The sequence below is a fragment of the Astatotilapia calliptera genome, chromosome 7 (assembly GCF_900246225.1).
Source record: "Astatotilapia calliptera chromosome 7, fAstCal1.2, whole genome shotgun sequence".
Classification (NCBI taxonomy): Eukaryota; Metazoa; Chordata; class Actinopteri; order Cichliformes; family Cichlidae; genus Astatotilapia; species Astatotilapia calliptera.
This window is the reverse complement of record NC_039308.1, coordinates 40,171,275-40,198,162: the sequence shown is the minus strand read 5'-3', so window position 1 is coordinate 40,198,162 and position 26,888 is coordinate 40,171,275. Positions and strand designations below refer to the sequence as shown.

The following is a 26,888-nucleotide window of genomic DNA, read 5'->3' as shown; positions in this document are numbered from 1 at the left end:
ACAAATAATATGTACAGAACTGAGAGAATGTCCGCGATGTGTCACATGAGCAATATTAGGCCTGAGCATGTTATTCAAATCAATTATAGATTGTGCTGAAAAACGGTAACGTTCACACAGGAAATCATCAGGAAATGATAAAATGTCCGAACGCGGAGAGCTCTGCGGAGAATTTGGGCTTCAACATCTACTGGTTCTTCAAGGAAGGGGCACGCCATGTCTGACACTTCCTACAGTCAGGTTTCCGACAAAGAGGCGGAGAAGGTCAGGGTTAGTTGAAGTAAACCTGCTAGGGGGCAGGTTAGCTTCACGGAGTGTGTCGTCATAGTAACTCACTCAGAATTAATCTAAACTCGCTTTGTGAAACCGAAAACCCAGAGTTTTCGTTAACTCAGGGTATACTTACTCAGAGTTTGCACTAAACCGGCTTCCTGAAATAGGGCCCTGGGGCCCGTTCTTCGTACGTCGCTTACTACATCCAAGATCAAATGAAACATCCAAGATCAAATCATCGCGCTAACCGTGAGCTCGCTAATCCGGTTCCCCGAACACACCTGCTGTTGACGATTACTACAGCTGGACGCAGTAATGTGACATCACTGGGTGTCGTAAAAGGGGCTACGCATCGATAGTAGAAACATTGATCGGCAACCCTCTGATTGGTCGGCGAAAATGTCGACGGAGCGCGCTCGGCTCGGTATTTTTCGGCAGCAGAGCAAGAACTCTTGAGTGAGGGATTTCAGGAGTTTCAGAGTTTAATCAGAACGCAAGGGAACACTGCAAAGGCTGCAAAAGCAAGGAGCGAGGGCTGGCAGGAAGTTGCTGACAAATTAAACTCGTAAGTAATTTAATAATAACAATAATAATGGAGTGGATTGATATAGCGCTTTTCAAGGCACCCAAAGCGCTGTACAATGCCACTATTCAGTCACTCTCACATTCACACACTGGGGGAGGCAGCTACAGTTGTAGCCACAGCTGCCCTGGGGCAGACTGACAGAAGCCAGGCTGCCATATCGCGCCATCGGCCCCTCTGGCCAACACCAGTAGGCGGTAGGGTAGATTTATTATATTACACTATATTATCCAATATTATATTACATTATATTATATTATAATATGTTATATTTTATCCTCTGTCACATTAGAGCCACGACAGGACCCACTAGAACATGGGAACAGGTAAAAGTGAAATATAAGAATATTCTACAGAATGGTAATATTTATCACTTATATTGCTTTTAGTCTCTTGGAAAGAGACCCTGGAATAATCTGTTTGTTTATAACAGCAACCAAGAAAAGGGCAGAGCAACAAAAGACAGGTGGTGGTCCTGCACCCCCTCGTCAACAAGTTGGTTAAGTAAATAATACCCTCACGGGAAAATCGATATCTCTCTATGAGCACACTGTCGCGCTGAGCTAAAGGATCCTATCTATCCCGCAATATACGCTGAATTCTGAACACTCTCCTTATCAATCTTGCACCTTCCGCAATGGGTGGCTCGCGTAAACGGACAGGACATGGCTGCGACAGACTTCCCAAATCCACCTTCGCTTTTATAGCCGTGGTCTCTCATCTTGATTACACGAAGTAATTTACAATTGCTACTCTGAAATATGAATTAAATCTGTAATAATCACATACATGTAATAGAATGTTAATAGTACATTTCCCTTTTTTAGGAAATGACCTGTGTGAAATCAATAAATGGATCAGGTGCTGCATTGTCTTTAGTTACATTGATGTTATTTATTTATGGTGAAACAGTGGTGGAATATCGCTGTTGCTTTCGTATGAATGACGCGGACATACCTGCGTGGCCGCGATCTAATCCTGTTTACATAAAGTAAACCTGCTCCCGAGCAGGTTTACGCTTACGGCTCTGTTGCTATGACAGCAAGTCCCGGATGAGCTTCGGGGAACCGACTGATCCAGGATCACGCGAAATCGTCAACAATCTAATCCGGCTAACCTACTTAGCGAGGTACGAAGAACGGGCCCCAGGTGTCTGAATCTGATTTAGCTCTGTTTGAATTTGATACTTTTTTGCAGCTTGGGAGATGTAGATGGATAGTGTGGCTTTTAGACTCAGATTTTTTTTTTTTTTTTTTTTATCTTTTTGGCAAATTTAATATAGTGTGTTCGCCCACTGTCAATGGAGATCTAATGTGAGGTTTGGTGAGTGGTTGGCTGACGGGCTGACTTATTTATTGATCGTTAAAGAGTTAAGGAGCTCGTGATGATTTGTATTGACTGTGAATAAAAGGTGATAGGCTAAAATACAAACAAAGAATTAACACTGGATTGATTGTGCTGAACTGCTGATCACAATGATGCATAAGGTTTTCAGTGAGTTGTCTAGTTAATGACATTGTATATGTAAATAGCGTGCACCATAGTTAAACAGTGCATTTTTCCTTCTGCTCCTAGTATTTTCTTTTTTCTGCTCATTAAAGTAAAATAAAAAGGTAATGGCTTTGAAAGTGTGATTTGCATTCTGAGAGACGGTTTACCAACTGAGGTTTGTTCTTGTTTGCTTTTGTCTATTTTGAAGCCTTTAATATTAGTTTAAGCTTCGGTTACTCAGACGTTTTTCTTGTCCCATTTCAAATAACTTCTAGCTTATCAGCATTTCTATTCACCGTGTATTTTAACAAGCACACAGTTCTGTTAGTGGACCTGTGCCTTCATGGGTGCCGTGGGATGGAATAAAATGAACAAGCAAACTCGATAAAGGCCCTAGAGGTTGAATTAACTGCGAGATATGCGACTACAATAATGCTTTTCCTTTCCTGTAAGCAGCCATCTAGGAGTTGCATTTGAATAAGACGCTGAAGAGGGTTCCTCACTCAGATGTGACCATATGGAACAACACAAAGGCTTTGTTCATTTGCCTCCACAAATTAGGCTTAACTGATTTAGTGACTGAGTTGCTGCCCTTTTCCTGTTTCTTGTAAAAGTATGTAGTTGTGACATTACTTAAAAACTGTAAAACAGTTTAACCACAAAGCCTTCTTGTATTTACTGCAGCTAATACTCTGCTGACAGTGTAAGTGATTAAACTGGTCAAATAAACTGGTAAAAAGCCCAAGTAACATATCAGTTTAATTATTCAGTTTCACTTGGCTGTCACTTCCATAAACTGAGTTGGACAGGTTCGCATTGACATTCACATTCTCACAGAAATCAGTAAAAAACAGTAAATCAGAAAAATCAGTCAAATCTTAAGGTATACCATTTAGAGTGCCTGCATGTTTTAATAAAAGTGTTGGTGTTTGGCACCAGTGTATTTGTAGTTTTATCTCAATAAGAATCTCTAGGCCCAAAACCTAGCAAAAAGATGAGCTTATTTGCAAACGTTTCCTTTGTTTTACATCCACTGTGTATTTAGTAAAACTGCATGTATTTGGAGTGATTTTAGCTCAGGTTTGGTCTCCTCCACTTTCAAAGGGAGCTGCCTAGCTTGCTAATTGTTCCCCAATTTCACCAGCCAATTTCGGACATTCTCTGCTGTTTGTTGGTGAGAAGCAGGTATAGAGTGACAGTATTAGGGTCTTCGTACTGAAAAGAGTTGATAGCTGTAACCCAAAGGAAAGTATACTAAAACAGAAAAGCAAGAGCTGGGAAGCCAAAACCATGAACTGAAACATTCTAAGGGGAACTGCTGAGTTAGGTCATAAGGTGTAGCATAGCAGTGGCAGGACGTGCTCTTTGCAGCAGCTGTATGAAGATGTAGTTAGGACAAAGGCCTGATGCTGATAAACACTTAGACATGTGCGGGTGAGCTGTGACTCATCGCATTATGTTGGCTGCCATTAAGTGAGATTGTGAGCCTTTCATGTCAAGGCTGTAACCTCAGCACAGAGTATATGCTCATCCACCTGACACAAACACAGTACCCTGCATACAAAAACAGAATAATTAATGCATGCAGAATAATGACACACAGACATGCAGGCCTTTTATGATCTGCTTCCCTGCTGAGATGTTTAATAATACCCAGTTGTCAGCTGAGGATCATTGATCCATGAACATGACAAATGCAGTTGAAGGACAGCTGCACTGAAGGCTTATATTAGGTGTGCCACCACAGAGAGGACACTCTCAGAAATACCCAAATGCACATAAGAGCTCTCCTTCTGATTTGATCTAATTATTTGAATAATGCCCTTTACTTATCCTCCTTCACTCTTCTACAAATTGGACATTTCCAAAGCTAAAGGCACATTTGTGTATTTGGACTATATATACGTAGTTGAGACTTTGATAAGGGAACATATACCACAACATACCTGCAGGTACTTTAACATTTTGTTTTGGCAAACAGAGAGTACAAGCTTTCAAAACTGTAGGATCTCATTAGTGGTTTCCTTTATTGCTTTTTTTTTTAAACATACAACATTTTAATGGGATTTTCTTTCTATTTCGTTTAAGATTGACAGTACAATAACAGTACAACTTTTTTTAAACCACCCCTATAGCTAACACTCGTGTGAAAACAAATTGATATTGTTTTTAGTTTATTGTCCTTTCTTTGTCCAATATTTGCAATATTTCAGAATATTGGACATTTCGGAGGATCTGGTGATAGAAACTCTATGATAAATGTTAAAAGGGAGAGTTGGTTTGAGTTCCCTGTTTCAAATATGTTTTAAATATGGCTGGCTCAAAAAGCCTCCAACAACCCAGGACAGAGCACAAGGTTAGATGCAAAGATGAACAGTTTATTCACCAAAAACAAAGTGAAAACAGAAAACGGTCTTGTGCGACAGAGAGGGAAACAAAGAGAGTGGGCAGAGAAAGCAGCTGTTCACATAGGGCCCAGTTCTCATCTTCACAGGTATACGCAGACTATCATCAGACTGAACAGAGAACTCGGACAGAGTAAATACACCCAAGCCGGGATATGAGAGTTTGATCATATTGCACAGCCCTACCCAAGCCAAACAAATGCATAAGATAGAGTTACTCGTTAAACCCGTGACTTTAAGATAACAACACCTTTTCTTGTAGCATATTTCTGGAGATTAAATTTCTGGTCCGTAGTAGCTGATAATCGCTATTATAATAATACAGTTTTTTACAGACGCTAGGACACATTTCTCAATACTTAGGTCACGTTTGCAAAACTCCTCACACAGTGAGCACAACAGAAGTCTATGTGGGCTAAACTGAGGACCAGTTATCATTGTTTTGGCACAAAATGCATTCAATGACTACATCTCTCAAATTTCATGAATTATCTTCTCACTCAGACACAACAACTGCCAAAAATCTTTGTACGGACAGGACATTTTGCATGTGCTTACATACTGTTTTCAAAACTTTTAAACTTATGGCCAAAACAATAACATAATGCAAAACTTAAAAAGACAGCAAAATTCAACAACAATATTTTATTGAAACATATTTTAAATCTAAAAATGCAGTTTAACCAGCCACAGCTGATTCTCATTGTAGATGAACATCTACACAGATGTTACTCCTTCAATTTTTCAACTCCTTCAATTCTGGCATCCCAGAAGATTATTTCCTAGGTGTATTGCCCTAGATGACATGAGATGTGATGTGGATGAGAACCTGTGGCCAAATGGAGAAGACCGAGTAGATTAGCATTACTATTGTATGTGTATCAGTGGATGGTGTGTATACAAATTCTTATATTTTGGGATTACTTAGTGCAAAAAAATAAAAATACATAAACAAATATTAACGAATTCTGCATGATGTCTGATTCATTCCAGTAACATATATTGAAATTATAAACAGAGATGTGTCCTTGTTTTACACAAGAAAACACTGTGTAATGCTACATGTTGTTAGTGTTTTTTAGGTCATTGTTTTGTGGGTGACAAAGTGTGTTTGTCGGCTGTCAACCTTTGCTAGTGTTCTGGAAGAATGAGGTTATTTGAGACCTGAATGAAGTGTTTTGGTAGTTGTAGTGCATTTTGAATGTGAAATGAACTGCTTTGCCAAGCTGATGGTCAGTTAGGAGAATTGTGTGAAGTGTTTTGCAAAAGTGACCTAAGTATTGGGAAATGTGTCCTAGCGTCTGTAAAAAACTGTAATAATGGATTGGATTTATATAGCGCTTTTCAAGGCACCCAAAGCGCTTTACAATACCACTATTCATTCACTCTCACATTCACACTCACTTATTCGTTTTATTTCAAAAGATGAAAGGGTTTTAGAAATGACTGCTTTCACATGAAAATAGTGGAACTAGAGGGCACTTGTCATGGATTGCACAAAGCTCCAAACATGAAATGGAAAAACTCAGCACCATTGTTTACATGCCTTTCCCAGAATCATGACCTGGATGCACCAACCAACACACACGTGCATTTTGCTAGCATTAATCAAACACTATCAATGTTTACATGATGTCATGCTAAGATGAACCTCTCATTCCTTCTGCACAGGGACACTGTGTGTGTGTGTGTGTGTGTGTGTGTGTGTGTGTGTGTGTGTGTGTGTGTGTGTGTGTGTGTGTGTGTGTGTGTGTGTGTGCGTGTGTACTTGAAACTGGCCTCCCAAGGTTTATAGAATTTTGAGTTACTGGCTCATGATTTCTGATATATTTTTATAAACACACATACATTTTGGCATAAAACAGTGCCAATTGGTTGATTTTAGGTAGATATTTGTACATCAGTTACCCCAAACCTGAGCACCGCCCCCCCATTTAAAACAAAATCTATATGGACAAATGCTCTACAAAATGAAAAAGATTTTTGGAGTGAAGTGTCTTTGTAACACAAAACTGTGTCTTTGTAATAAATACACAAGTTTCTTTTTTAAAATTCCAATTCAATAACTGCGAAGGGATTCAGTGATTCATAGAAGTCCTCTCTCATAATTGTTTTGCTTCTTTTTGTCCAGCGATACCATCCATATTACACTACCTACAGTATCCATGGCAACAAGATAAAGTGGCTTCTATGCTCTGAGTTCAGTGTACACTGTGGTTCTCACTCTGAGATGTTATAGTAGGTTTTCTGACATTGTAGTCCTTTCTCTGTGTGTGTCAAATTACAATAGAGCTGGACTAAAAAAATCAATGGCAACATGTCTTGTAGAGGCTTGAATCAAAGCTTGTTTCAAATTGTCAATACTTACAGAGGTGGTCAAGACAGAGATACAACAGCCAATCTACAGCCGTGAAACTAACATGGTGGAGGCTCTGTCATGGTGTGGGGCTGCATTTCAGGCAGTGGTGTTGGGAATCTTGTAGTGGTGCAACGGATCAAGAATCTCACCGTTCGGATCAGATCAGTTTTAAGTCACGGATCGGATAAATTTTCAGATCAGCAAAAAAAGAAAAAAGACAAAAATTTTACATTTACTTATTGAAATATTTTTTGCCTGTTAAAAGCATTCAACTCAAGACTCATTCCACGCAATTATTTAAAAAAAAAATTATGGTACAATATAGGGCAGTACAGGGCTTTGTATCTACCATTCAATTCAATTAAATTTTATTTATAAAGCGCCAAATCACAACAACAGTCGCCTCAAGGCGCTTTATATTGTAAGGTAGACCCTACAATAATACATACTGCTCATTATGTCGCACTCTGCTGTGATATAATGAGCTGTCACGGTCACGTAGCTTTCCGTTGCCCTGGAGGTCCACCCATTTGTAGTAGTTAGGGCAACAGAAGATGCCTGGGACAGTTCAGCCATAACTTAAAATTTTTCCTGCTCATACATGCTTGGAACGATCTTGCCACTAAAGTGGACGCGAACGAGATATCATAGCGTGGCTAAGCACGTTCATCATAGTTTAAACCCCTTGTTTTGCACAAGGGAATACGGCCTCCCGTCTGCAGCTAAACACCCCAATAGCTTTTGTAATAGCTTTAGGCCGGTCGGACTGGGCAGCAAAGGGCTGCTTAAATACCGCAAACTTCTCTGCTCCTCCACTTGGACCGCTAGTGCTGGCCATAACTATCGCTTGACAGACCCACCACGCGCACCATACACATACTTTTTTTTCCTTCTTTTTCGAATCTTCGGATCACGTGCGTGCCGAACCGTGGAGTGGGATCGGTTCGGATTACGAATCATCCGTGATCCGTTGCACCACTAGAATCTTGTTAAATTGGTGGAAATATGAGCCCAGAAAAGTACTGTTAGATTTTAATCTGCAAAGCTATGCCATCTGGAAAGTGTCTGATTGGCTTCATTTTTCAGTAAGAAAAGATCACAAACGCACTGCCAGTGCATAAAAGCATGGATTGGCTTCCACAGAAGTCTGAACTCACTATTATTAAAGCAGCGTTGGATCATCGAGACAGGGTGGAACAAAAGGCCGTCAACATTAAAAGGAGAGTTTTGGAATGTTCTTGAAGAACCCTAAGACCGATTCCTGAAGGCTGCTTAAAGAATGTATAGGAAAGCTACCTAAGAGAGCTCAGGCTGTGCTAAAGAATAAAGATAGTCATGCCAAATATTGACTTTCAAGCTGGTTAGAATTGTACAAACTCTGGTTTTTCCTTATATACTGTATTTCCATTTGTTTGCTTATGTTTCAATACATCATTGCATCTATTTCCTGTTTTCCAACCAAAATATGCTGAAATGTGGAAATTGAAGGATAGTTCAAGACTTGCACAGTTCTTTGTGCTTGTTGTGTGACTGTCCTTGCTAATGACAGCACTGTTTTCACAAACACAGATGGTAACTGATCTCCAAACAGTGAAAGCAGAGCCGTGTCTGCTTGTTTATGTTCCACATAAACCTTTCACAATAAAGCTCAAGATCCTGTTGAGACTTTTCAAAATAAACTGAATCACGTGAAAGAGCAGATTATTATCGGATGAGAATTAAAAAAGAGCCGCCAGGTGCTAAAAAATAGACCTTAGACTCACACGTTAGAACAGGCTTTTCCCCGCAGCACACCGTGTAATAAATACTCACTAAGAAAACTGGCCTTTACAACTTATGTCTAAAAATGTATCGTTTCATGCATCTGTTAAAACACTCGACTCCAGCTACATGACGCACAGCTGGAAACACTTGCCGCAAGTCGAGCTGCCGGAGATTCACAGAATTTACAGAAAATGTTGTGATTTATATCGTTATCGGACAATAGAATTCTTATATCGGGTTATGAGATTTTGGTCATATCACACAGCCCTAATGCAGATGTGCAAACAAACAAGCTTGTGGCCTCTTGGCCTGCCCAGCTTGAGTCTGTTAACAGGACACGGACATAACCATCAAATTTAGATTGCGGTAGAACTGGGGCAAGCAGAGGTCCAGACACAGTAGGCAACTGTTGCTATAAGATAATATAGTAATTTAAAGGCTAGTGCATATGGGGCAGAATACTGTTTAAGACTGAGCTCGATAGATTAATTTCACTCTGATTTTCTTTGATGATTTATAGACTTTTAGAGAAGTGCTGCTTGCCTTGCTTGCCCTGATGGATCGTATTTGTATTATATGTCATAAATATTTTACAGTCTTTTTGTTAATTCTGTATGCTGTTACAAAACTTGAGTCATGTTTGTGTAGCAGCAGACTACAAAAGATTCATCCATCTTCCTCTCTCTGTCAGATTGTGTGGAGCTGCTGCTGTCTTCGGGATTGCCTGCTGATGTTTCGGATGAGAATGGATTCACACCTTTACACTTTGCTGCTGCCCATGGCCATAGCAGGTGAGCTCATATGGTTTTAAAGCCTTTTAGCCAGAGTGGTCACAATTTTGTCACTTCTAAAAAAAAACCAGATATGCATCAGTTTGGTCAATTGTGAAAGGTTTCCCAGCTGAAGTGCTTGTTGTATTTCACCAGCAGTCCAGAAACTAGACTACTCACTGCGATGCACAAAAGAAACAGTTTAGGTCACGTTTTCATTAATGGTCATGCATTTAAATAAAACATGAAACATGCACTGAAATGTTTTTTTTTTCAGCTGCTAATGCATCTCTGGTACAGGTCTTATCAGCTCAACTCTAATCAGATTTTCTCACTTTGATTTGGGTGGATTTTTATGTTCACATACATTTAGAAAAAGGTGGTGGATGTGCGCACAAAGAACACAGCCAGCATTTAATTAGTTTCCATGGTTAGATGGTTGCATTATTTTCTCGTTGGATTATGAAAAGGTTTACTAAAACCCCCAAGAACTCATTGGTTTGACCATGTAACGTAGCCACCGCTGACTGTTGACAGATCATGGTTGGTGAGAAGCAGCAACACCAGCAGTGTGTGTCTGTGTGTGTGTCCATGTGTGTGTGTTTATTTAATTACATTTAAGTATTATTTTCCTTTCTATCTGATTCAGTTGGCTTTCACAAATTAAATTACAAAAAAAGATAATGTAGCTCAGTTGGCACTTTCCTGACTAAAACAAGTGTCAAGTCTCAGAAACCGTGAAGTGTGACTTTGTAGTTATCCTGTTTTTGTTTACTGCTATTTTCGGGACTTGAGCTCTCTTTTTTTTTTGTTGTCACACTGGTCCCTGAAGTCAGTTTGTGTGTTGTCAATTGATGACTCATTATGCATACTTTGCTGGAAGACAAGCACAGCTGGAGCCTCCCATGTGTGAAACAACCGGTAGGCAGATGCTGCTAACTGTGCTGGGTTCCACTGCCCAGAGCGACGGCAGCTTGTTTGCTCAGTTCTGCAATGACACCAGTTCAAACTGGTAGTTTGGTAGAGCATAGTTTAACTTCTAAGAGTAAGAACTTCAATAATGCCTGAAGGGAATTTTCTAATTAATCAAGTTGAGACTAGCTCTGCTCCTCTTCTGAAACCAACTGAAATAAAGTCAGCTTGACTTGGCAGTACCTGTTCATGTTTGCAACTTTATCTAATTTCTCCTCTTCAAACATTACTAGATCCTTCATTATGAGCTGTGAAAGATGAGTGAAACATCTGCTTCTACACGATCTTCACTGTCAGTTGCGATCACTCGTATTGATTGTGATGTCTTGCCAAGATGAACCCAGTGCTTAGAGCCAGGCTGTGTCAGCCACAGTGGACTGAGCGAGGATGCACAGAGCCAGCTGGGGAATGTGCAGTGCTGTAATATCTGATCACCATGTTATTTATAGAGTAGGATATCCAAAAGGCATCCTTACACCCACACACACACACACACACACACACACACACACACACACACACACACACACAGAAACACACACACAGCTTGTTTTACAGTGTGAAGTCTTTTTTCCCCCTTGGGTATCATGACTTAGTCCCAGTGTTAGCTGACAGGCTTAGTGTTCCTGAGATGATCTGGACTCCCATCAGTTTTGTAGCAGACTGATGTGTATGATGTCTTCCCATGGCTGTTAACAGGTGGTGTACCATAAGGAGTAACAACTGTAAATGATTAGTAAAGAATAAATGCAACAAAATATCTCGAATAATTACCAGAATTTGTATACATTAATGTAATTTAATCTTTGATTGCTGTCATTTGAAGCACTTTGGTTTTATTTGGCCATAATTTTGACACGTAAATTGATTTAGATACCCATGGGATACCACCATTGTTGTTATATGTCCTTTATATCATTTGTAATGTTTCACTTTTAGTTTAGTCAGCTGAATGAGCTGAATGATAATGACTACTTTCCAAGTTTATTCGCCTCTTGCGTTACTAACATTGCCTAACTCTTTTCAGCTGTGTGGAGGTGCTGTTGACTGCAGGAGCTGCTGTAGACACAGTGGCAGTGGGGGGGCAGACATCACTCTTCCTGGCCTGTGAGGCAGGAAGGCTGGACTGTGCCCAGGTCCTGCTAAGCACTGGAGCTGATCGCTCACTGACTACTGTGGTAAGTATAACTTAAGACTCAATAATGAATTTGTTTGACTTCTACGTAATAGGAAAACCTGGTTTCCTGTGACTTGTATAGATAGCCATGCTCATTTGTCTTAAAAATAATAATAATATCCACCAACTAGATACTGTATCTTTTTTTGTTTACAGATTAAAATTACTTGTAAGTTAGTAGCATGTGTTTCACTGCAGTACAAGTTCACAACAGTTCAGCTCATGTAGATCAAAATAAACGAGCATTCATTTCATTTAAAAGTGTCATTTAGCTATATAGGCTTTTTTTTTAGGTTGTTGGCTCATGGTAATATCTTTTTGTTTTTTTACATCATCAGTTCCTTACAGATGTTTCAAAGTGATATAAGATGCTTTAACGCTAATGTTTTAAATTGCTTGCCGATGTAACTGATGTTTGGACAATTTTCAGATTTGAAAGTCATAATTTGCATAATAAGTGAGAAGATGTACCGTTCGCATATAATATTGTGTTAAAAGTTCATAAGTGTGTGATTTCACAAAAACCACACTTTGCTACAGTTTTAATCCTCGTTTAATAATTTTGCCCTGAGCGTATATTCTGGATAATACTGCACAGAATGTAATCCTTTCATTAAAACACACACCGCTGTCCCCCTTTCCACATTTTTCCATTTAGTCACTTGTTACTAATGATGTTCACTGTTAAACACTTTGTCCATTTCACATAAAGGATCGCAGCTTTCTCTGGGGGGCTGTTCTCTGCTGAGAGCCCTTTGATGTATGGGCTTTCTGGATTTCCATGGTAACCATAGGAGCCTGCTAGTTACTGTGACAGTGTGTGACGAAGCCCCTATATTTAGTTACCTGCTTTGGTCTTCATTTAGTCTGACTTCCCTGCTGAGCCAGAGAGCTGCCAGAGTCTCTATAGCATATCTAAGCTTTTGAGTGTGGAGGTATTTTTAGCCACAAGAAAATGTTGGCCAGTGTGTTCAGTCAAATGTGATGATTTACATTGAGGAGTGAACTGGGTTAAGAGTACAGCTTGAATGTGTAGTATGTCAGAGCTAATTTTCTTCAAAATCTTTTGTTTCATTGTTTTTTTTAATCCTGTAATTAGAAAATGCCAAAAAAGTCTGAATTGAATTGTCTTTAGGTCTTTTGGGTGTTTGTAGGTTTTTTTATTCTTGTTAATGCTTCGTATAAACTGAAACCACTAAAACTTAGTTAAACAAAATCACCACCATCTATTATTCTAAGCAGCAGAGTTGATATGCGTGTGTAACACCTTCACTTCACTTGAAAGGTGTCAGGTATCGCTAATAGATTCTGTCAGTTGAACTCCAACACAACACAACTCACCTTTATCTCTCTGCAGGACAACTGCACAGCCTTACATGCTGCTGTGCGCTCGGGACACGCCGACATGCTGCGTCTCCTCCTATACCACCCACCCCAAAGTGACCCCACTGTGACTCCTGCCACCTTGGCACTGCCTTCTGCCCTGCTGAACCAGGCCAACAGTGATGGCTGGACGGCTGCACACATGGCTGCTGCCCTGGGCCTTAAGGTAACAATTGTAAAAATATGTATATGATTATAACGAGTCTGCATGTGGAAGATTCCTGTCAACTCCTCGCATGTTTACAGAGCTTTTCAACCTCCTCCTACTTTTTTTTGGCTTTTTGCATTCATATTCACTCTATAATTCCTCATATGAACCTGCTGATGATAAAGAGGACCTGCTGAAGTTCAAACTGAGCATCAGAATGAGGATGAAAAGTGACTTTGGTGTCAAATGTGAGGATCTGATTATTCAGAAACTGCTGACCTGCTGGAATTTTCCCACATAGCCATGTCTAGGATTTATAGAGAGAGAAAATATCTAGTGAGTTCTTTGCGTGAAAGTGTTAATGCCAGAGATCAGATCAAAAAGTAGCTCAAATAATTGCTCACTACAACCAAAGTATGCAGAAAAGCGTTTCTGAATGCAGAACATGTCAAACCTTGAAGCAGACAAGCTACAGCAGCAGATGACAACACTGGGTACCACTCCAGTCAGCTAAGGACAAGAAATTGAGGAATACAGGCAGCCCAAAACTGAATAATAGATAGACGAGTTTGCATTTCTGCTAGAATATCTGACTAGTATAGCGATAAAGACAAAAAAATAATGTGATCGCATCCCCGTAAAACAAATTCTTAGACTTTCAGTCGGGGTGGAAAGTCTCCGGTATGTTGAGAAAATACATTTTTTTGTTTATTCTTATTGTTTTGTGTGTATAGGAGTGTCTGGAGGTGCTGTGCAGTCACAGCGAACAGGACATTGAGAGGAGGGATAAGTGTAATCGCACTATTCATGACGTGGCAACTGATGACTGCAAAGATCTGCTTGAAAACCTCCGTGAGTAGCTGCCTGTGTTTGCTGTGTGTCTATCTACACACAAAAACTAATCCTGATTTTAATTTGGTTGATCTGGAGGATCATCTCCTTGTGCACCTCTGAACCACATTATACTTATCCAGGAACTAGGTTTTGCAGTTTGGGGCATCATTTTTATTGGTGCAGTTGAGGCAAGATACACAAGCTGGTTGAATCTAAGCTGCCTGCTTACATTCAAACAAAATTAAATGTAGCCAGTTGATGCAGAAAACTTTCATCTGAAGGTAAAACTGAAAGTTAGCTGTAGTCTCCAGGTTATTCCCCCACTGTGCAACTGAAACTGTGAAAACTGCACCCAGTCACCATGGTGTGATGTGTGGGGAAGGAGGTGGAGTACTTTATCTGTTTACTGCTGTGTTGGTTGCTTGAAGGCTTTTTGGGTAAGCCACTGCGTTGCTCATTTTGTGTGCAACATTAAATTAAAAGTATCACACGGAGGTCTTCTTTTCAGCTTGTGTTATTATTGCAAAAATGCGCGTCGTAAATGTGGCTTTAACTCCTTATGTAATTGCACACATCGCTGATGTTCTTCCCACTCTGTGCACATGCTTTTCTTCTCCTTTGTCTTCACAGAATTCTATCGGGTCCAGGTTTATCTCCAGTGTTCAGGAGGAGGGACAGGGTCCATGTGCCCCATTGAGGCCTTAGAAGAGGATGTGGCGAAGGGGCTCCCCGGTACCCACTGGGTGCTGGGCAGAGTGTCGGTTGATCGTTCAACACACTGGGCCCAGCTAAGCGCTGCCCTTAGCCACACCTTCACATCCCACCTCCAGATCCTGTGTGGAGAATCTCAGATGGCCAGAGAAGAGATGCAGCGCCCCCCACTAGGCCTCAGTCCTGCCAGTATCGCCTCCGTCCTCATAGGTGAAGAAACACTCTATCCTGTTCTCTGTATTTCTATCCCTCTGTTGTTCCTTCACTGCTTTGTCTTCCTTGTCCTTCCTTTGCATCTTTGCCTCATCTTTCTCACCTTCCTAACACACTTAGAATTCTTACATCTGTTTTCTTTCACTCTTTACTCTTTTTTTTCTTTTACCTGCCATATATCCTTTCTTCATCCTTTCATGCACTCCCGTCCTTGTGTACATCCTTTAATCTTCCTTGAACTTGGTGTCACTTGGCTCAGTAATCTTCTCAAAGTAAAAGGAAAGGACAAAGAATAGGACTCATCTGTGTTTTCGTTCTATTGGTGTAAAAGCTGCTACTCTTTCATGTATCTGCTCTATTACAGAGGCTGCATGCCCTTAAATGGGATAAAGAGTGCGATAGGGTTTAGCTTGTTGTGCATCTGTCTCATTTAAGTACAGATTAATGTCGGCAGTGGCTGTCCTTGCAGTGTAAAGGTAACAAACTCCTTGAATTAATACACTAAAACAAATAGAAGCTTCGTTACGGTCATATGAAGTAGTCATTAGCCACTGTATTGCATTATTTTTCTAAAACTGCAAACTTTTACTTGCATGAAGTCTTTTTTAGCTCTGATTGTAGTAAATTTGCAGTCCGAGCAGTAACACTGCTATCAGTGGGTGTACTTTGGCTACATGCAGGTAAAAAGTCCATATGGAGAACAAACCATTGGCTATCACCTAAAATAATTAGATTTAAAAGCACAACTGGAGAACAAACAATGACTGTCACATCTAACAGGATTTCCTGGTCTGGTTGTTCATTTGGAGATATTTACTGATTACACCTGAAGCTAAAGTTATTCAGTCAGTCAGATCAGCTACATCAGCATGTCAATAAAAACAATTTCCAAGGTTTTGTCATTAGTTCAGTTTCTTACTTTCTTACTAGTTAGTTAGGCTTTGGGTGCTATTTTTATTGGAGGTTGAGCTCAGAGGTTTTGGAAGGATTCTTTACTATTGTGCACTTGAACAAAATTAGAAATTTCTTATCACATCCTTATAAATGCATATTAAATTTGAAAAAAGGAAGGATTGGGTGGCATTGTTTTGATGTGCTCAAGAAAAAAACATTCTGGGTTCAAAATTTCATGCATGCAGTGGAGGCTTTCAGCCTTGGCAGAGATGTCCATCCCCAGACTGCTTGTTTTTTATTGCTACAAACTAGTCCAGAAGAAAAAGTGGACAATTTGTGTAAAAGCATTCTACTGAGTGCTTGTAGTCTGTATAAATGTATCCACAGTAGAATCTTTTATCAGCTTCCTGTATGTTCAGCTGTAGCCATCTGCTGTGAGACTGTATTTGTTTGGCTTGATGCTTAGAGCTTCTCACATGATTTTTTTCTTCTTCTTCTTCTTTGAAATAATGAATATTTAATCTTTTGGGAAATGTGGAGAGTCTATGTGCTGCGCCTATGTTTGTGTCCTTTTTGGTCCTCAAATGTCACCCTATGAAGCCAGTCCTTTCTTGAGCTTGAGGCTTATTCAGGGCTAGAGTTACGTGTGTGCGTTTGTGTGTGCGTGTGTTGCAGTAAAGGTCCCTCTGAATTCCAGACTGATAAAAAGGAAATCGATGTCCTCGGCCAGCAAAGGACTGCTCGTCTCTTTGCTGTAGTCTCTTGTTACACCTCTCTGTCACACATTTACTGTCTCTCGTGCTGTATCTGTCTCTAAAGAGGCTTAGCGACTGCTAGGCCTCTGTGTGTGTTTTGCGGCTGATGATGAAAGAAAGCATGAGCAGAAGAGGGATGCATAATGCATGAAGTTGGGGGGGAAGGGATCGAAGAAAGGGGAGGAAGACGGCAATTTAGGAGAAAATGCCAGTCTTCTGTGTCAACCGGGATCAAACTTAAGACACAGAGACACTTTTTGGTGTCTGACTTTCTATCTGAGAGTCTCCATCCACGTCTCATTTGTTTCAGCACATCGCATACATTTCCCTTTGTGTTTTTGTTGCTCAATGCTGGGCTTTTTAGCGGGGTGTTTACATTGAATACCTTTATGTTGAGCGCCGACTTCTGCAACTATTTACACGTCTCAGTTTTTGTGATTTATTGTTTTATTAGATGAGTGAAATTTAATGACGTTATAAGTTGAGAGTTGCAGAAATATTCTGCACAAGATCAAATTGCTGCATTTGCGGGGAATTCGATTAATATAGCTGATTAAAAAATTAGGGACAGACGCAAATCTGCTCCAAGTAAGGATGTTGGCATTGATGACTTGCTGATACAATGGCATTTACCTGTATCGGTGCTGTTGTGTCACAGCAAAGATGGCGTGATGATAGTATGAAAAACCTTTATTTAACAGTTTATGATTTAACAGTAACATGACATTTAACTGTTGTTTTTGTTTGCCTGGGGCAAAAACAGAATGAATAGCAAACACAAACAGGGAAACTAAACTATTGGTATCTGAATATTTGAATACTAATCGCTTAGCTTTAATCTTTGTTCAAATTTAAAATCAGAAGAAGAAGAAAAAAGACCGCTCCCAGTATTTAAATTGTGAATCTGTTTTTCTTTGTGACATTTTTGAGCTTTTCAGAACACCTAAAAATGGCAGATATGTGTTCCTTTTAGATTCAGATGTATGTGTTGCTTTCCTAATTTCTGTTTTTACTGCAACTAAATATTTTGGGGGTTTGTACTGATGATTATTGCTATTTTTACTAATTAATTGAAAAATGTACAAATAATCATCACTAATCAGGTTAGTATCAGCTACTGCCAGGCTGGTCTGGGAGCAGTGTTAGTCCCATGCCTTACATCGTTCATTTGTTGCCTTTGCTGTGGAAACTGTTGCTGCAGTAGTGTGAAAATATTTTTTTAAATATAATTTTAAAAAAGGAAGTTGGATGTCCAGTCAGTGAGAAAACTCTCAACCCTTTTCCTGAACAGTTTGTCTCTGGGTTGAAGTGAAAGTGTAGCTGAGTCTCAGTTTGCAGTACAAATGGAGACTTGTACAAAAGCACAAACTCTAGTCAGCACAGGGCAATTTAGCCCCAACTTCTGGCAGTTTTACTGAACACTGTTCATCGAAGTCATCTGTCATTGGCTCTTTAGGTGAAATGTTAACCTCACAGCTGCGTTTTAATGTCCCCAAACTTGGTGACTACAGAATAGTATTGTAAAGCCACTACAGTAGTACAATCCTACAAAAGTTGCAGTGCTTTTGTACTACCACAGCTTTACTACTACTAATAATAATAATTTAAAAAAATGTGCCGCACTGTTTTTATATTGAACTTTTTACGTGTTCCACATTCTTTAGTTCACGTTCACTGAATGTTTATTCAGCCGGCAGTGGGACAGCTTTCAGGGCAATTGCATTAAGCTGCTCCTCCCCTGATGTTATGAGAATTGGTTAATACGTATGAAGCAGTGCAGTTACTGGTTCGGTCGGAGACTTCTTCCTGTGTCAGAAGATTTCTTCCTGAAAGGTTTTCTTCTGCAAGTGCTTGCTTGCAGGAAAATGCTGCAAGCATGTTATATGACTTGAGCACTCACAGTAAGCATAGTTGGGGTATACTTTCATGTAATATCAATTTGAACCACAAGATCAGGCAATGAATCAACATAGTCATAAAAATAGATTCTTATTTATGGTAAATGGACTGGTTCTTATATAGTGCTTTTCTACTCTGTCTGAGCACTCAAAGCGCTTTATACACCCAATCACACCCATTCACACAAGCACTTCTAAGCTTAAGTGCTAAGTATCTAACATTCATACACATTCACACTCCGATGGATGCATCGGAGAGCAACATGGGGTCTTGCCCAAGGATATTTAGCATGCAGACTGGAGCAGCCTGGGATCGACCCACCGACCTTCTGGTTAGTGGCTGATCCGCTCTGCCACCTGAGCTACAGCCACCCGTTATGACAACAGGGAACGCAATCAAGAGCCACAGTGTCTTGGAATGAAAAAATAAATTTAAAAAAAGTTTAAAGAACAGGAGCACTCCTGAAAAAATGTCAGCACACTCACTGGTAAAACATTGCCCCCTGGTGGTGAACATTTTGTTTAAGGTTATTGTGACGCAAACTGGGACGATCGGAGATATTTTGAAATCAATAAAATGATTTTTGTAATTATAATTTTGTTTTCTTTTACATGAATGACATTCACAAAAACATTTTGTATTTTATTAAAATACTTAAATTCATGGTTCGTGTCTGGTGGATCAGCTGGCCGTTGCCTCTGATCTTTTGGCGTTCTTGCCCTTTGGCTGCGGAGGCTCCATCTAGGGAGGGCATGCGGTTATCATCAGGACATGTGGCCTTGGTTCTTCAGTGCTGATGGGGGGCTGTGGGTGGTCCGGGTCTCCTGGGGGGTGTTGTTATGGCTTCCCACCCTCATTATCAAGTACGTTTCGTGACAAACAGTCACACCCACACACACAGAGAAGATCCTATGTTTGTTTGTGCATCTGTTATTTTTTCAGTAGCTCTTTGTCTTTTGACTGTTGCCAATGCACCAGTTGGTGACCTGTTATGCTTTATTTGCACTTTCTTTTATTCTCATCGTTTCTCCTGTTTTGCCCATTTTTCTTCTTTCTACTCTTTTCTTCCGTCTCTGGCCTTGTTATATTACACGTATATAAAATTCCCATCTTCTAATACACGTATGCCACAAATAGGCAGAACAGATAAGGACAACTACATAACATGCTGATAAACTACACAATAGGCTGCTTATAATTGTGTATGCAGTCCTTTTGTGTCACCATATGAGTAAACTGTTTGTTTAACAACTGTGTGCTCAGATTGTGTGATTGTAATGGGTCTGGTTTTATTTTTTCTTCCAGGAGATACTGAGTGGTTACCAGGTCAGGAGCTGCCTGTATCCCCCTGGGACCTGGTCAGGAAACCTCTCAGCCAGTGCATCACCATCCGCCTCAAAGGTAACAAAAAAAAAAACGCAACACGAAAAAACCTGGCAATCAGAGTCGGTGCTCATTCAGCAGCTCAGAGCACACACCAGAATCAGAGCTGCCATCACTGGTAACAAATGCCATTTGGTGGATGAAAGGGCCCAACAAATCTGTTTGGATGCATTTGCAGCGTAGGCAGTGTTGTAACAGGCTCTACCTACTGAGCCGCACCACATGAAGGAAAACTCTAGCCAGAACATTTTTCAGAATAATTAGTCTCATGAAACAATACCCATTTTAAATGTAATGTTGAATAAATAAAAGATTATAATTAATCAAATTCACTATTTGAGTGATGCAACACCAGCTCTGTGCTCAGGCCTACATTTAAGTCACGATCCCTACACAGTGAAATACAACTTTCAGCTTATGTTAGCAGGTATTAATGATTTCTTTAAGCTGCTGTTTTTGCAGGGTGGAATGATTGTATAGCAAACATCTTTAAAAACATTCCACCCTGGAAAAGGAACAGTGCGATCTTTAGATCATCATCACCTGAATCTTTTTTGGTCTGTTTCTTTAAGTTTGCATCCAGGATTCCTATGTGTACTGTAGACTGTGTGACTAAAGCAGTTAGTTGACACTTTTGTGTGCTTTTAGCAACGTCTGGTCTGTATTCTCCTTCTGGCTTTCTGCTGTATCTACCATCAGATCTAAGGAAATTCAATTTAGGTTGATCCTGAAATAACATGCATCCAAAATCTCTCTCTCTGTGCGTGTTCTTTTACATATTTAATCATAACTGCTTTCTTTGAGCTACTGAAAGGTTTGTGCTGCATCGCTTTTCTGCAGCCACGCTCACTGATCCTTTTTTAAAAAAAAAATGACTGCAATAACCTTTTTAATCAATGACAAAATTCCCATGGAAGTAAATAAAACAAATAAAGCAAATACTCAGTGAGCAGATGAAGGCTGAAGCTTTGGCTTATTACACGTTCTTTTTTCTTTTTTTTCACACAGCACATTTCAGACAGCAACGCTTTTGATATCACATATCATGTAAATTATGCTCTCGAAGCTTCAAAAAGCCCCAAATCCTGAAAAAAATATACAAATTTTAACTATCAGAGGAAATTTGGAAAACAGCCTCTACCACAAAGCATACCGAGCCCCCCAGACTCGTTTTCTTTTTTTCAGATTAACAGCAGAAATGTGTCGGTCCTTTCATATTTCATGGTTTTTGGGAATCCGGGACAGGACGAGACTGAATCAGCTCACTTTTTGGAGCAGGACAAATCATATGGAATCTGAACCTGTCGGTTCTGATTGAGTCCAGACGTGGTCCCATATTAGATACGGCTCTAACTTTGATGTTTCGTTGTCTACATTTCTTTGTACATTCTTCACTTTAATGCACGTGAGATGCTGGCAGACATACCTAAAAGCAGGTTTTGATGTCTTGAAATATCCTTCACATTATCATCCCAACGATCCAACTCCACAGTACTGGCATACGTACAGCCTTATTTAAATAGCTTCTGTTTCTGTTTTTACTTTGCCCTCACAGCCTTCGGCTCATTGCCTGCAATTGCAAATTATCTTGTAAATGACTCTGTAAACAGAGACAGCTGACTTCACTGACCCCTGTGTTTACTCCTTATGAAGGGCAGACTGGGACAACATCCACAGTTTGCTTTTGAAGCAAATGATCTTCTGTATTTTATATGAAAGATCGTAAAGATTTAGATTCAACTAATGTTTAGATATGTTAAATATAGTGACAAAGCTTTCAGAGATTGTGTCGAGAATTATTCCAGTTCATCTAAAAACTGTGGTTTAGGTGAAAATCTTTGAGGAAGGATGAGTGACTGAGATTCCTCAGCGTGTGGATTTAAACCTCTCACAACTGTAATTCATCCCGCTCACTGGCAGAAAGCATTAAGAGCTATTAGTAAATATCCACGTAGACCATACCCTCACTCTGCTCTGATTTACTGACAGCAGTGTTTACATTTACTGTATTGCAGGCCTGTAGCTAAAAGCACTGAGGAAATAAATAATGTGGCTATTAAACATGCTGTTTTTAGTTTTTAGGACATTCTTATTCCAAGGGCACCTTGAGGTTCGGCTCGCATAGAGGAGCCTCGCATGTAAAGCAGATTGGATTTGAGGATTTATTTGTGCGTCTGTGGGGTTTTTTTTGACAGGTCTGTCTGAGTCATGCCTCGATGAATTGGCTCTGGAATCCCTCTTCCCCCTGCCACTGCTGCACAACTATGTCCGCCTGGTAAGCGCGCACATTGCACACATTTATGCAAATACACACAAAGGAGTGTGAGGGATTGGGGGGATTTGGTGAGTAAGATGCTGGAAAAATACAGAGGAAGTGATACACCATTAGTGAGAGAGATGGCAAAGAAAGAGGAGTGGGTGATGGACAGATGAAAGGAAATGGAGGGTGTGATTTTCTAGCAGCTATGCTGCCCCCTGCTGGCTGCATCAAAAGCAGGCATTTTGTCATCACAGATGTTTGTTTTAAAAAGGGGGGGAGGAGATAATAGCATGTGTAGATAAAAGAATCCATGGCAGAACCCCGTATACAAGCAAAATAATTTGAATGCTTAGATTCGTCCAGCAGCTTTTTGGATAGAAAAGGCTGCTGGTTGTGGTGTAATGGTGTGGGGTGTGTCTCCACAGCCTACCTGAGTATTGTCGCTGACCATATCTATCCCTTTATGACCACAGTGTACCCATCTGCCAGCAGGACAATATATTAGTCACTCAAACTGGTGTCTTGAATGTGACAGTGAGTTGACTGTATTCAAATGGCCTCCACAGTCACCAGATCTCAATCCAATTGGAATTGTTATTAAACAACAGGATTAAATGTAGACAGACTGTCATGCTACCACATTATTCTCTCTTCTTGTCAGCTCAGTCTTTGCCTGTTTCTGTGTCTGTGTTTAGGTGGAGCAGTATGGTAACCTCATCTTTCATGGGCTTCAGGGCAGCTGTCAGGAGTACATCGCCGGTCTGGTTGCTCACTACATCAAGGTACCACGGCTTAAACGCTGTTTCGGAGCGCTGCGCTCTCAAAGAAGTGCTACAACCCCTACTTAAAACCTGACCACTGTGTGTGTTCAGCCAGTCATGTGAAGGGAGGTGTAGTGTTGAACAGCTGAATGTGTGAGAGAACATGGTCTTACTTTGAAGTAAAGTTTCATGAAAGCAAATTCATTCATAGCTGAGGTGTAATTGTGAGTTTCTTCCATGTCAGGGAGTGCTGACAGTTAAGTCTGAGGAAAATCTTCTACTTTACATCTTTAAACAAAGTTGCATTTGGCTCTGTTGCACAGGCTGATGCAATGAAACCGAAATTGCTGGCAAACAGTAATGCAATGTCTCATTACAACATGATGAAACACACCAAAGGCTAGCCACTGGTCCTTCCCACAGGCCACAGATTTAATAGGGATAGAGGGAACTCACACAGTGGAACTCAAATTCATCATCAGTGATGCTTTTTTTTTAAATTCTTAAATATTTGGCCAGCACATGGGCAAAAACTGTTTGAATCACTGCTGCTTTCACATTGACACGTTAGTCTGGTAATGGCATCAGAAACTGTATTTTTCCACGTGCACACAAAAGAAGATGTGGCTACATGAAAAAATAAGGTTAGGTTGAAGAATTGTGAATTAAGAACAGAAGCCGAACTGTCCGACTGTTAAACTAGAAAGTGAAATTCTCACTCATAAGAGCGGTATTAACCATTACCTACATAAACACAGGGAATCATGTATATGAAAGCCCTGTACAGTGTCTTGTGTCTAATCAGTCATGTGGCAATCGTCATTCTTCTGTATTTGTGGTGCCTGTTTTGATGATTTCCTTGCTTTAGTAATAATTATTCTTTTTTATTCATTTACTTATTGATTTCTTTTTTTTATTAAAGCTGTGTATCACAATGAAATGCCACGATATTTAAAAAGCAAATGAAGGACAGAGGAATATCTTTGATAGCTCTGATGTGGAAAAGCCCTTTTCTCTCATTCAGAATTTCCTCCTGCTCCATTTCACTCGGCACATAGTAACCGTACATTTCCTTTGTTTCCATGACAACGGGCTCCCTTCTTACCTCTTTGTGCTTCTTCACTCATCTCCCCCCACCCCACCTCTTCTTTGTATCTCTATCAGTCGAAGCAGAAGGCAGGGGGGCTCAGCTGTGACGTGGTGAGGGTGGAGGTGGAAGAGAGCCTGACCAAAGAGCATCTGCTTGAGACTTTCATCAGCTGTGGTAGGAAAACACACGAGCAGACACACCGATGGAAAGCTTCATATTTAAAAGTCATGGTTTAATTTAATCAGCTACATTTATTGCACAAAAGAATTTTTTTTCTGTCTCTTTATGGTTGATTCTGGAAGGGTCGGGTGGGAGGAAATCACTCATTCTTCCACTCTCAAAGTGCCTCAGATCAACTCACAGAAATACAGCGATTTAAAGCAGTGACAACATTTAGGATCGTGCAGTTTCCCCTGTCTTTGTATTGATGGTGCTTTATGTTGTATTGCTGTTTATTTTCCTTCCTCCTCTTCTTCCAGGTTTCCTGGTGCCAGCTGTGGGGTCAGGGGTCAGCCTACCAGCTCGACATACTGGTCACTGTGTGATAGTCCTGCTGGAGGGACTGGAGAAAGCTGCATCCCTAACAGGCCTGCTTGGAGACCTCTGCCACAGTCTGGACAGCAGGAGCGCTGCTTCATCACTGGTCCTGAACACTGGTATGGCTGCAGACAGAGCCTGTAGCACAGATACAGACAGTGTAGTAAAGCACACACACATAAGGTCTGGTGTCTCATACATAGGTGGAGGAAACTTTTATGTCAAACGTTTAGTCCCACTGCTGTTTGAAATTTGGTACCAAGAGGCACAAAAATCCTCTTGAATCCCTGCGCTAAGCCCAGCAGTAAGTTGACTGATTTTGGGGGGGGGGGTGGGGGGGTGTATGAGTTTATATGGGATCAACTTCACATTTGGTCAGTCTCAACTGCTGACGTTGGCCAAGCTAAATTACAAAGCTTATGAGTTCTCGTTGAAGGGCATGTCCAAGGTGCCATGGAAAGTTTCGATCAGAGCCCTGTCATTGCAGCTTGCAGCTGTAATTTTAATTTGTTTTGTACAAGAGTCTGTGCTCTTCGGTAAACAGGAAGTCTTAAGTGGGGTTTATAGTCCTGCAAGTGTGTCTGTCTGTACACAGCTTTTCAGACAGAAGGGGACAAGGGGTTTTCACCCACACGAGACACGCAGCCGTGCACTCTTTCAAGATCCTGACTGCATGCCACTGGAAGTGGATGACATATGGAACTGCCTAACTTTGATTGGTAGGTATGTGGGCCAGAATAGACCAGGTAGTGATAGTGGAGTTCACCGAGAAAGGGAGAACGGCAAAAAAGCGTAAAAGATCATAAAATAAAGCATGAAAAGCACAGACAGTGACTGCAGTGGACACTTTTCATTGTTTTTAACACTTCAGCTCTTTGTATGTTCGAACTTCACTCTGTGGCTGACTCACGGACCACAGACTGGTTGTAGGACATACTTTGTACACCGCCTCCATCTGACAACATAGCTCACTGCAGGCAGACAGGCAGGCCCTAGAGTGGAGTGGACAGTGAACGCGCTCCCTGTGCTCAACCACAAAACCAACAGTCAGATAATAACAACAATATAAGAGACTGACTAGGAAGATGATGCCAAATAAATCAGCTTTTTTGTCTTGTCCTTCCTTCCCTCAGGTCCCCACCACTTCCGAGAGGGGAACTTTCTGATTGCAACATTATCGAAGCCCCGCCTGCAGGGAGCAGAGCTTCGTCTCCAGCAGCATTTCCGCTGGGTCACTTTTCGTTGGGATCAGGAGCCACTGCACAGCCTGCTGGGAAGGCACCTCCGCAAAAAGCTGCTTCACAAGGTCGGACAGAGGTTTAGCTGCAGCTGCCAGAGAGACTGCATCATTTTGGTGGATGGCCAGATCGGTTTTGTTTTAATCACAACCAAAATTGTGTTGTTGTTTTTTTTTTCCACCTGTAATCCCAAACAAGCTCAAATGTTAGGAAATGGATCATTAAGAGTAGCACAGGGAGACGTGATCAAAAACATAGAACTGTTCACAGGAAACCCAGTCTGTGATATTCCTTCCCATATGTCCTTTTGATATTTCACTTTAGCCACATGGTGTTTTATCATAAGAGCAGAACATATTCAGTTCTGTTGCCCTGCTTCTTTCCCCCAGATGGGGACTGGACTTTGGTCTCCTGATGGCGTCATGGAGCGGTTGGTGTTGTGGGTGAGCCAGGTTTGGCAGCAGCTCAATGCCTGCCTGTCCCGTCTGGGGACCCATGAGGCTTTGCTGGGCCCGCAGCTCTTCCTGTCCTGCCCTGTGGTCCCAAACAACGCGCAGGTCATTGTAAGGTGTGTGAACATGTCTCTATCTAGAAAAAGATTATAGTTTGTTTCCAGTGCTCATTTGTGAAGTGAAGGAGTTATGCGATTTGAATTAAAGCTGAAGCCCTGCACTGTTGATTGTTTGACCTGTACAGAGGCACAGTCCCCCTCTTGGTGAGAGTAGTTTAATTTGCTGTGATGAAAAACACAAAATCAGTGAATATTTGTACATAAGTGACGGAATTACTTAGTAGATCTGTTGTAAATGAGCTTTTAGTTGATTTGGTTACATTTTAAAAAGTGCTGCTTGCTCTACACATTAATGATTTATGATTGTTTCCATATAAAGTGTTTATCTTTCTACCTTCATTTATGATAAATGAACATTCTAAACTGAACTGAAAAGACCTCAGTGTTGACCAGATAATCTGCGGCCAGAGGAAAAAG

General features: G+C 40.7%; 1 protein-coding gene across 1 annotated transcript in view; it reads left to right on the top strand.

Annotated features, from left to right (window-relative positions):
* The window catches only part of cttnbp2 (cortactin binding protein 2), a 97,462-nt gene that overhangs the window by 64,108 nt on the left and 6,466 nt on the right, over positions 1 to 26,888 (top strand). The window contains exons 6-17 of the mRNA XM_026174721.1: positions 9,567 to 9,666; positions 11,645 to 11,795; positions 13,152 to 13,343; positions 14,060 to 14,177; positions 14,790 to 15,080; positions 19,937 to 20,032; positions 22,210 to 22,289; positions 22,970 to 23,056; positions 24,200 to 24,299; positions 24,605 to 24,781; positions 25,796 to 25,968; positions 26,290 to 26,468. Of these exons, the coding sequence (XP_026030506.1) occupies positions 9,567 to 9,666; positions 11,645 to 11,795; positions 13,152 to 13,343; positions 14,060 to 14,177; positions 14,790 to 15,080; positions 19,937 to 20,032; positions 22,210 to 22,289; positions 22,970 to 23,056; positions 24,200 to 24,299; positions 24,605 to 24,781; positions 25,796 to 25,968; positions 26,290 to 26,468 (1,744 nt within the window). The remainder of the gene's footprint in view (positions 1 to 9,566; positions 9,667 to 11,644; positions 11,796 to 13,151; positions 13,344 to 14,059; positions 14,178 to 14,789; positions 15,081 to 19,936; positions 20,033 to 22,209; positions 22,290 to 22,969; positions 23,057 to 24,199; positions 24,300 to 24,604; positions 24,782 to 25,795; positions 25,969 to 26,289; positions 26,469 to 26,888) is intronic.